The sequence below is a fragment of the Acartia tonsa genome, chromosome 12 (assembly GCF_053477335.1).
Source record: "Acartia tonsa isolate MP-2025a chromosome 12, ASM5347733v1, whole genome shotgun sequence".
NCBI classification, from domain to species: domain Eukaryota; kingdom Metazoa; phylum Arthropoda; class Copepoda; order Calanoida; family Acartiidae; genus Acartia; species Acartia tonsa.
Window position 1 is genome coordinate 8,589,670 of NC_137271.1, and position 12,314 is coordinate 8,601,983.

General features: G+C 31.3%; 1 protein-coding gene across 5 annotated transcripts in view; it reads left to right on the forward strand.

Annotated features, from left to right (window-relative positions):
• Positions 1-12,314, forward strand: part of LOC145334306 (uncharacterized) — a 240,959-nt gene that overhangs the window by 195,644 nt on the left and 33,001 nt on the right. For 4 of the 5 annotated variants that reach the window (XR_013884802.1, XM_080179711.1, XM_080179713.1 and 1 more), the window contains exon 53: positions 9,494-9,565. The exons of the other annotated variant lie outside the window; for it this stretch is intronic. Coding sequence is in view for 3 of the 4 variants with exons in the window: in XM_080179711.1 (XP_080035837.1) it covers positions 9,494-9,565 (72 nt within the window). In the remaining variant the exon portion in view is untranslated. The remainder of the gene's footprint in view (positions 1-9,493; positions 9,566-12,314) is intronic. 5 annotated transcript variants of the gene reach the window in all.

Genomic DNA, 12,314 nt, shown 5'->3' on the forward strand with positions numbered 1-12,314 from the left:
CTACTAAGACATAGAAAGATCACTACTCTAAGTACTATTTTAAATAGTTTATTGGTCATTCTTTGTTGTTATGTGTATTTTGTAGTATAAAAAGTTTTAACTGGTAAATGCTATCTAAAGTTGTATTTATGACAAAAAAGTTTTTGCCATATATAACATGCAACGAAGTTGAAAATAAAAATGAAAAACTCATTTTTTAAGGAAAATCCCTGGTCAAATCTTTTAATTTTAATCAATAACTTTATATTAAGCACTACTACGTTATTTAAAATAGAAAAAACTTACAGTTCACTATTTTTTTAAAAAATGCACTTCGTGAAACTATCCCTTTACGAATTTTACGAATTTTGCGAATTTAATCGCAAAATGTTTTCCTGCTGGGTAGGTGCGAAAATTTGTGATCCGTTCTGCTGGGTAAGTAATAGAAGATGTAATTATACCTCTTGGGGCAAAGCCCCTAGAGGCTAGGGGCGAAGCCACTAGTATATCTATAAACCGGTTCTAATCCAACGGATATTAATTGGTTTCAAAGCCTTAATTGAAAACCCATTACTGTTCTCTTATAATTTGATGTAGCTGCGTTTCTTATGGACAAAAATTTTCCTGTTCTTGAGATAATTTACTATTTGAACATTTAGATTCAAAATGAGACAACCGAAAGCTAAATTTTTAACAGAGATAAATGGAACGAAAAATTTTGAAAGAAAAAGACAAATTGACAGAAAAAAAACAAGCTAAATTGAGTTGAAAGGGCACAGTAAACTATGATACATAACTTAAAATATATGAAATTTTTGCCTATCCAACAACACTTAGAACCCAAGTAAATATTTATAGTATAAATGAAATAAAATAATAGCAAAATACCCAGATTATAGATTTAAATTTTTAAGTTAAAAGGCAGAAATATTCCTACCAATTTAGTGAAATACTGCCTAGGTAGCATGTAAGCATGTAAATGTATTTGGGTAGGAAGATATGTCTGTAAATCTAAGTAAAATGGTCGAAATTAAAAGTACATGCTAAAAAGTATTTATTTTAGTCAATATAATAAATACAGTGATAATGACAGATTATGAATATTTACAAATGACATAGTTTTATATAAAGCATTGATACTAGATAATTAACATAAGAATATGTTGCTAGAGGCAGAATCTAACGCAAACATAGAGTGCAAGATAAAATTATATAGTCAACAATTTTAAATCATTAACCCTAGGAACATGCGGTGAAAGATAGATTTAGAAAATTGAGGGGAGATGATTTTATTGATTTACTTATTCCTAAATTGCTGAACGGCCATTGCAAAATTGTAACGTTAAAGTGTGCCAATCTTATTTTTCTCAGGGATACAGGGAAAGGGCAATGGAGAATAGATCAACACCCCCAGAACATTTTTTGTTTAATTTATTTTGCCTTTTTAGTGCGTCCTTCTACAATATTTTCCAGTATGGCTTCGATCTCGATTTATATCCACTGGATTAGACCGTGTTCTCAGCCTTACTGAAAAATTATGTATATAATCGTAATACAGACAATATTAAAATAAAATTCATAAATTAATACCAGTATTATTAGCCCCGATATAATATTTTTATTCTAATTCTCGCGGAAAGCTGTCTATAATACGATGCGATATTTAATTATTCTTAATTTAACCAATATTTTTTAACCTATTAAGTATTTGTTAAACAAATTATACCTAAAAAAACAAGCCTAGATCGATTAAAGATCTTAGCAAATATTGTTTCCTTGAAGAAAAAATCAACTTTTAAAATTTTTGTGGTTTTGAAATGATTAAGTAGTTGTACCAGGGGCGTCCAAGCTTTTTATTTTGTGGGGGGTAAAAATTTTTAAGGGGGGGGGGATAATTCGTTTTTTTTTTGGGGGGGGGGTAAAATTTTCTTCCTAAATGTTTGGGGGTGCCTTACCCCCCATGGAAGGGGTAAATTTTAAATGGGGGGGGGGGTAAAATGAAAAAATATTGGGGGGGGGGGTAATTACCCCATTACCCCCCCATTTGGACGTCTATGAGTTGTACTATTAAAATTTCTATCTATCTATTTGTTATTTTGCCACAACCAATCGTTCATGTATCTGTGAATTTTAAAATTCTCTCTGTTTTAATTTCCATCTTTTGATATCTATTTTTCTATCCCATTTATTTATAAAATCCTTTTATCTTTCTTTCTTCCTATCTATTTATAAAATCCTTTGTTTCTTTCTGTCCTTCTATCTTTTTATCTATCTATCTTTCTATCTATTATATTTCTATCTACTTATCTATCTCTCTATTTCAATTTCTATCGTTCTATCTTTCTATCTTTTCTATGTATCTATGTATCAATCTTTTTATCTATCTATCTATTTAACTACTTTCTTATTCATATTTTATTGTATTTTTCATTTCTATTTTTTCATTTCATGATTTATCTATCTACCAATAAACTGTTTTGCAGTCTTCGAGAAAACTGTGAAATTTCGTGGTTTAGAAATAAACAAGTTATTTTTGCCAAAGCGTTCAATTGTAATTTTTCAAATGGAGAATATTCTAAATATTTTGAATTGTTAAATAGTAAATAAGATTCTATAAAATTTAAAAAATTTTAAAATCACTGAACAAAATATTATACAATTTTGAGGGAAGCCTAGAATATGTTAGGTTTTAGGGTTTTGGTTCGTAAAGTATATAAACTTCTAAAGGCCTAGAACCCAATGTGACACCCAGCCCCCTAGAGGTCATATAAACTTTTTAAGACTCTTGAAATATAATAACGCTGCCCACAAGGACTTTATTCTTAGACCAAAGCTCCTGATGTTCTATTATTTTTTTTATGTCTTTGATAAAAAGGCATCTATAAGTGTTCGGTTCTTCCACCAATTAGAATTTTTTTCAATACTCTCTCGCAGGGATCTACAGGGATAAGACAATGAACGATTAGTTAATCCACATCCTCAATGATGACAAACAAAATTACCCTTTCTTTAGAAAAAAATTAGTGGTTGAAACGTTTGAACACTCAACTTTATTTATCAACTAATCAAAATTCACCAAAGTCTCAAAAGTTTATAAGCCAACGAATAAAAAACGTTGTTATGAAACTTTGGGGACTAGAGTAATAAACAGCCCATTGTTTCCCCTCTCTCTGGCTCTCTAGTCATTTATGTGGCTTGGGGACTTTTTAAAAACGAAGCTTTTCTATAATTAGGGTCGGTCCGTCCGTACGTCCGAACGTCCGTACGTCCGTCCGTAACGGATAGCTTTTTTCGTTAATTTAGGCATGTTAGAATTGTCCTATCGATTTCAAATTTTGCATGGTGATTCCTTTAATAGTTAGGTACGATTTAGAAAGCGTAGCAACTCTATAATCATCACCAAAATGCCCGTACGTCCATTTTAAACATGTCGATTTTTTTACTTTTTTAACAACAAATTTTTATGTGATCTAATCATCTGATTGATCTGATTTTTGGTATATTGATTCCTTGGACAACAAAGTATAATGTAATAAGCGAAGCAACTCTATAATCAAGTCCTAAAAATGTAAGTATGTCCATATACATTATCCTGAATCAATCTGTTTTTCAACAAATTTACTTACAATTTTGCTTTGACTCTTACACATTTATATTCTGATTATTCAGTTCTGACACTATACAAGTATCAATGTCCGTTTGTCCTACCGTTTCTGTGCTTCGCTTTTATGGATGTTGTCATCCTTTTTTTCTTTAAAATCTACGAGAATCCAACCCCTGTAGTAGTTATTGATTTTCACAAACCATTGATCTTGACCTTTTTTCCTTGGGAAACAGGGATATGTAACCTGCATAGAAATATAGACAATTATATCATTACGAATAAAATTTTTTCTCGTATTCATTCGAATCCGGTGGATAGGAACCGGTTCTCATCCATACGAAAAAACTATGTCTAGCACCGTATTATATCCAGCTTTCTACGAATATAAAAATGTACAATCATAAGATTTAACCCAGTTTTTTTAGCAGGTGCCTCCGGCACCTCGGGGCTAAAAAAACTAGTTTTAATCTTATAATTGTACATTCTATATCCGCGGAAAGCCGTTTATAATACGATGCGAGAAATAACTATTATATCATTCAAGGACAAATTTAGGAGTGTCTAAAATATTAAGTTAACTATGAATTTCTATACAGGCTAGGTTAGGTTAGGTTAAAATATTAATATACAAATAAGCCACCCGCAGGAATCACCATGCAAAGTTTGAATTTGATAAGACAATACTAACATGCATAAATTAACGAAAAGAGCTATCCGTTCCGTACGTACGGGTGGACTGACTCTAAGTATAGAAAAACTTCGCTTTTAAAAAGGATCTTTACAATGCAATGGAGTAGTAGGTTGCGCTAAAAATCCGTAAAGGTTGTGAGTTTTAGGTTAAAAACAGTAGTAGAACAATGAAATTTATGTTAACTTTAAAAAAAAATTGTTTATAGTTCTTTTCAATAAGAAATACACACATTTAGTGAATATTATCGTTCTACTACTATTTTTAAGCCTTTAAATTCACACCTTTACCGATTTTTAGCACAACCTACCTCCCCCCTTTATTAATCTCGGATCAGTAATATTTGACATAATATCATTTAACATAAATCCATTTCACATAAAACATTTGACATAAAATCACTTCACATAAAGGTACATTTGACATAAAAACATTTGCCATAAAGGTACATTTGCCATAAAGGTACATTTCACATAAAAAAAAGGTTTCACATAAAGGTACATTTGACATAAAGGTACATATGATATAAAGGTACATTTGACATAAAGGTATGTTTGACATAAAGGTACACTTGGCATAAAGGTACATTTGACATAAAGGTACACTTGGCATAAAACGTTTCACATAAAGATGCATTTCAAAGTCTACCTGAGGTTGTCATTTTTTTCCCCGAGCATGGCAACCGGTGAACAGAATCTCAGTTCTGCACCACAAGCCTCGCACGACTGAAGTTCCCATGCCTATACAGTCATATTTATATGAAAATATTTTTAGCAGATTTTTGAATTTTTTTTTGAAGATTTTCCATTTTTTTTTAAAGATTTTAGAAATTTTTATTTATTATTAAAAGAAAATCTTCAAAAAAAATTCAAAAATCTTCTAAAAATATTTTCATATAAATATGACTGTATAGACATGGGAACTTCAGTCGTGCAAGGCTTGTGGTGCAGAACTGAGATTCTGTTCACCGGTTGCCATGCTCGGGGTACCTTTATGTGAAATGTACCTTTATGTCAAGTGTACCTTTATGTGAAATGTACCTTTATGTCAAATGTACCTTTATGTCAAGTATACCTTTATATGAAATGTATCTTTATGCCAAATGTACCTTTATGCCAAATGAGTTTATGTGAAACGTTTTTATGTCAAATGTACCTTTATGTCAAATGAGTTTATGTCAAATGATACTTTATGTCAAATGTTTTATGTGAAATGAATTTATGTGAAGTGATTTTATGTCAAATATTACTGATCCATTAATCTCCACTCTTATATTCACCTCATATAAACATATTACAAAAAAGGAATTTTGCACCTATTTTCATATTCCTGTATTTGGTCCATTTACTTTTTCTTCAACCTTCACTTTTGGCAAACTAAAATAGAATTAAATTTTTTATTGTTTTAAAATTAGAAGCCTTAACAGTTATTTTATAAATAAGCAGCTAATGCTTTTTATTGCAAGTGAAGCTTTTCTGCAATTAGGGTCGTGACGTACGTCCGTCCGTCCGTCAATTTAGGCATTTTAGAATTGTCCTAACGAGTTCTAACTTTGCATGATGATTCCTGTAGTAGTTAGATACGATTTAGAAAGCGTAGCAACTCTGTAATCGTTACCAGACTGTTCCTACGTCCATTTTAAACATGTTAATTTTTTACTTTTTTTTTCAAAAAAAAAATTTCAGTTAAAATCATCCGATTCATCGTAATGTATTTAAACAGTTTTTCAACAAATTTACTTACATTTTTGTTTAACATTATGCATCAATATTCTGCTTATTTAGTTCTGACACTCTTCAAGTGATAGTGTTCGTTTGTCCTTCGCTTTCATGGATGATGGCATCCTTGATTTAGTAGAATTAACAGGGAAGGTGATAAGAGGGATAAAAAAAACTGCTCTTCATTAAATTATATATTATTACACCACTTTACCCCATTCCCTCCCCTCCTTCTGAAAGAACGAACTAACCAATCAACAAATTCCATGTTAGTAACCTAAATTGATGACAAGTTTTACCCTGTCATAATATCCACGTATATTCTACATCCATATCTTCATTATTAGCATAGCAATTATTCTATGTTAGTGAAAGCTAAAAAAGATGTATTTTGACACTACGAAACGTTGTAGGCAAAAAAAAATATTTTCTATCTGAATATTGGACAAGAAAGTAAATTTTTTACTATTTTGGTTTTAAATAGTAGGGCTTATAAAGTCATATTCATACTGGTTTCAAGTTTGAACGTAATTTTCGCTGAAATTCAAGTAGCTTTGTTCGCTCTAGTTCTTGCCATTTTTCATTTATATAAGTTTAGTTGATTTATGAATGTTGTAATCCTTGTTTAGACTATACTTAGTCAATTCCAACTCAACAATAAAACCTTTTAGCGAAAGGATAATTAGTCAAAAACCTTGTCACATTAAAGAATCAAAAATAAATAATTGCTTTCATAAATTAGGTATTTAAACAAAGACAATCATGTTTATAAGTTGCACAGCAGTAAGTTAACAACAATTCTTTAAAAAAGGAAGAAAAAAAACAGATTTGAAAAGTATTGTCACAAAAGTAGCCAAAAGTAGGATTTGAGGTGTTCTTTGGCCATTTTTATCTCTAGATTTTTAAATCTTTTAAAAAAAGAATTTTGTTATAGTATTGCATTGGTTAAAAAATGAGACACTTTTAAGTCTAACATTGGTATTAAAATCCGTTAATTTTAATACTCCGACGCACTGTCCTCTAGTTGTAGAGTAACTGCGCTATGGTTGCCTAACCCCGCTGCCGCTGCTAGGTCAGGTTTATGACAAATGGGAAATTGGTGGGTATACCAATGTGCATTTCCAGTGTTCTTACTTTTCAACCAATATTTTCTTTAGCAACGCAGCTACTTTTAAATTAGGTATTCAAGTTGAATTAAACATTCTTAATAAATATAATTAAAGGTTTGTATTGTGATTTAATTGTTTTCGATTTTTAGAATTATTCCCAAAAATTCAGGCTATTATTGCTACGCTTTTTAATGACATGGTTTTCACTTCTGATATTTTACTGTGTAGCAATTTACTGTTCTGACTTTTTATGAACATAATTGTCCTTAAAAACATATTTTTTTGCAACTTTTTTGTCCACACTGTATTGCGACCAAGCGACAGGAAAACGGAAATTTGGCTCAACATTTCATTACCATACCCAGGGTTTAGCAGCCGCAAGTCAGCCGCGACAAGGCCTCAAATTAAAACGCGTTTGGATGCTTTGAAAATTTTGTTGAAAAGAAGGATTGTCATTTTTAGATCAGGTTTAGACTTCCAGCGAATTTTTAATATTTTATGAGGTTGATCTTCCTAATTCGTACATACGGCTGCCGAGCCCTGACTTAACCCTTCTAAACCAGGGATATGAGGTGGGACAATGGGAAATCTAGAATTTTATCTAGTCACTTCTTTCCAACAATAATTGAGCTGGGCCAACGTTTACACTGAAAACGTATATAATTGATAAACCTATACCCTTTAAGATCTTCAATTCAATATTTTTTTTTTTTGAAAATCTGATCTAATGTTCTTAAAATTGTGAAACGTTTACTTCTGCATCTCTAAAATACAATACTAAAAATGAACTGTGTCCTATATTTACGCAATTTTGTTTAGCCAAATAAATATTCTGACACTCTACAAAATTTATTGTTCGTTTGTCCTTTGTGCTGATTGAAGTGGAAGTTGTCATCCTTGTTTTGTTTATGATGTAGTATAACCCTCACAATATGTTGTCATCTTGAGTGATGCAAAAATCCTCTAACTAAATTTTTTTAGTCTTTTCTCAATTGCGCAAAAAAATACTTTTTGTGCTAAAATATAAAATGCTATTAGAAAATAAGCAATGAATAGAAAATAAAATCATATAATTATATTATATTTTACAATTAAAAACTGATTTATAATTTTTAATAATGTACCCTTAGAAAATAATGTCATGAATAATTTGGTTACACTGATAGGACACTTGACAAGATTTTCGAAATAATTATTCAAGGTGAAATGTAGTTAGCGTTGTGTTATTGCTTCCTCTCAAACGCAATTGGTGGTTGTGTAAAATGATCTTAGTGATGTTTTCATCATAGTGTCTTGGCGAACACAGAAACCCTTCCCTCTCATTTTGAAAAAAAATTGAAAATAAGAAGGGGAAGGGAATTTTTTCGTTTATTTGTTTTGTTACATTTGAATATATTGGTTACTGGAAGCCCCGCAGGGTTAGGGTACCATAGATAATGGTTCTGCAGGGTTAGGCATAGTTGTGAAACTATCTCCCCGCCACCCCGCCATATTTTTTAAAAGGGGGGCGGGGGTAGGCACTCTGAGGGAAAGGACTGAAAGTAGTAATGGAAAATGTAAGGGGCTGCTATAGTAAATATTTTCGACCTAATTGCTTTGGCAATATAAAAATACAAGACTATATGGGGAATTGATAACCTCCCCTAGTTAACTAAGTTTTTAACATATCCGTTCTACCAGGGACAAATAATTATGACAAGGATTTTTTTTTTTTTTTTGGGGGGGGTGTGTTGACTTTAAATTAAGCATTTAATCCATTTATTAGTCTATAGACAGACAACCAACCCTTTGATCCTACGACATTTGAATGGGAATTCGTTTGGTCTGTTTATTGGCTAAATCTTTCTCCCTACTCTGAATAGTATTGTCATTTTCATAGATACTTTATAAATGTTAAGTTATGATAAGTTTTTTTTGCTTTTTATAGAACCTCTAAAAAAACCTTTTTAAAAATGAACTTGATTAGTAAACAAAATAAATCGTAACAATAACACATATTTTCTAATATGGTTTCACTTATAACAAAAATTGGCGAATTAATCCAGTAATAATCGATTTATTTTCATGTACCCTGATAGAGTGATGCTCGAAGCTAGCTAAAATAACGATACTCCTTATCCAGTCCACCCCCTGTACCCCATCTCCTCCCTTCTACAAAAGGAACGAACTGATTAATAAATGAGGTCCATGTTAGCAATCTAAATGGACGACAAATTTTCCCCTGTTAATATATCCAAGTATATCATATATCAATTCCTATGGAAATTTTTTTAAATCATTCTACATAGATATAGTTTTTCTTCTTTGGCTCAGAGGCAATATGAATCCAAATTAATCTGATTATGAGTTATTATTTCTGTCCTACATGTAGACATAATTGTCCTTATTATTGAAGGTTGTATAGCGAGGTTGGGAGGTTAAGGTCCATCCTTCCAGATTTTGAGACACTTAGCATTAGACGCCAGAGGTAAAAATACATGGGGAATTTTAAAAATCAGAAAGGTTTGGTGATTTTTGAGAGAAAAAATTAAATATTAGGTGCTTTTTAAGATGGATAACTTGTCATAAAAAGACCAAAAATTGAACCTCAATGTTGCATTTTTGGCTAAAGACTAAAGAGTGTCCCAGAATAATACACAACTCATGAAGCAAATAAAATTAATGATATTCATATATTTTTTGATAATATATGGATTTCTACTTTATGATAATAAAATACAGATGTTTTTTTTACATAGAGCAGATACTCTATGATTAAGGTCCGTCCGTACGTCTTCTAATAATCCTTATAATAAAGGTAAAGATATCTGTCTGTGTGTCTGTATGTACCAAAGTATCTCGCTAACCGCCGAACCGATATGGTTCTCCTTTACAGAGTAGCTTCTCATAGGTCCAGAAAAGGTTTAAAGCTATTTTAAAGCTATATATCCACCCCCCATAAAAAAAAATATTTTTTTTCCTTTTAAATCTTAAGAGAAAATGGGGGAGTTTTGACTTCCCCCCCCCCATCTTATGCGCCCCAAGAGTCTTCTAGTACACAACTCTTATTTTATCTTTGCTACGCTACTTTTGGACAAAATTTAGCCTTTTGTTGATCTTATCATGTAAAACATAATTTTATTTTATCATTGTCTATTTAATGCACGTATAGAACAATCAAAGATAAAATAATCTTTACCTCGTTAAGTAATTTTGAATTTTTACTTTTTTAATCCAAGGAGGGAAAGGACATATATTAGTTTGCCTAAAAATTGTTGGGGTCCATTTATTTAACTTCCATGGTTTTATCCTTTAGAATCTCATTCTATTATCATGTTATTACAGCGCTAAGGGGGGGGGGGGAAGTTTGTACACTTATAGGAAATGAAATTCAGTATCAAATTTTGGGAGGGACGTGTGGGCTTGTGTTTATAGTTATCGACCTAATTCTTTTTGTAAAAGCTCTTATATGACTGGATATACACGGAAAACTTTTAAAATTGAATTTCGGGACTTTCCTTCTAAGGGCTAGTGGAGCAAAAGACCCCCCAAAACACTAAAAATATGAGTTCTGAGCTTATTTTTAGAGATATCAACCTGATTTTTTTAATGAAAACTTTTTAAAAATAACTGAACTTAGTAACCATTACACATTTCATTTTGGGACTTTCCTTCTATGGGCTTGTGGAGCAAGAGACCCCCCAAAACTAAGAATAGGAGTTCTGAGCTTATTTTTGAAGATATCAACCTGATTTTTTAAAAAAAACTTTATTAAAATAACTGAACTAAGTAACCATTACACATTTCATTTTGGGACTTTCCTTCTAGGGGCTTGTGGAGCAAGAGACCCCCCAAAACTAAGAATAGGAGTTCTGAGCTTATTTTTGAAGATATCAACCTGATTTTTAAAAGTAAACTTTATTAAAATAACTGAACTAAGTAACCATTACACATTTCATTTTGGGACTTTCCTTCTAGGGTCTTGTGGAGCAAGAGACCCCTCAAAACTAAGAACAGGAATTCTGAGCTTATTTTTGAAGATAACAACCTGATTTTTTTTAAGAAATCTTTTTTAAAACAACTGAACTAAGTAACCATTACACATTTCATTTTGGGACTTTCCTTCTAGGGGCTTGTGGAGCAAGAGACCCCTCAAAACTAAAAATACGAGTTCTGAGCTTGTTTTTTAAGATATCAACCTGATTTTTTTTAATGTAAACTTTTTTAAAATAACTGAACTAAGTAATCATTACACATTTCATTTTGGGACTTTCCTTTTAGGGGCTTGTGGAGCAAAAGACCCCCCAAAACTAAAAATAGAATTTCTGAGCTTATTTTTGAAGACATCAACCTGAATTTTAAAGAAATCTTTTTAAAAATAACTGAACTAAGTAACCATTACACATTTCATTTTTTAACTTTCCTTCTAGGGGCTTGTGGAGTAAAAGACCCCACAAAACTATAAAAAGGAATTTTGAGCTTATTTTTAAAGATATCAACCTGATTTTTTCAAAGAACTTATTAAAAATAAACGAACTAAGTAACCTTTACAGATTTATTTTTGGGACTTTCTTTCTAGGGGCTAGTGGGGCAAAAGACCCCCTAAACACTAAAAATATTAGTTCTGACCTTATTTTAAAAGATATCTATCAACCTGATTTTATGAGGAAAACTTTTTTCACATAACTAAACTACGTAGCCACAACAGATTTTTTTAAAAATCAGGTTGATATCTTTAAAAATAAGCTCTTAAAAATATTTTAAGTGTTTAGGGAGGTCTTTTGCTCCACAAGCTGCTAGAAGGAAAGTCCCAAAATGAAATGTGTAATGGTTACTTAGTACAGTTATGTTAAAAAGTTTTCTTTAAAAAAAATCAGGTTTCATTTTGGGTCTTTCCTTCTGGGGGCAGGTTGGGCAAAAGACCTCCAAAACGCTGAAAATATGAGTTCTGAGCTTTTTTTTAAAGATATCAATAATGTGTAATGGTTACTTAGTTCAGTTATTTTAAAAAGTTTTTTTTTTAAATCAGGTTGATATCTTTAAAAATAAGCTCAGAAATAATATTTTTAGTTTTGGGGGTTATTTGCTCCACAAGCCCCTAGAAGGAAAGTTACAAAATGAAATGTGTAATGGATGGTTACTTAGTTCGGTTATGTCAAAAAAGTTTTCTTAAAAAAATCAGGCTGATATTTTTAAAAAAAGCTCATAACTTCTTTTTTTAGTTTTTGGGGGTCTTT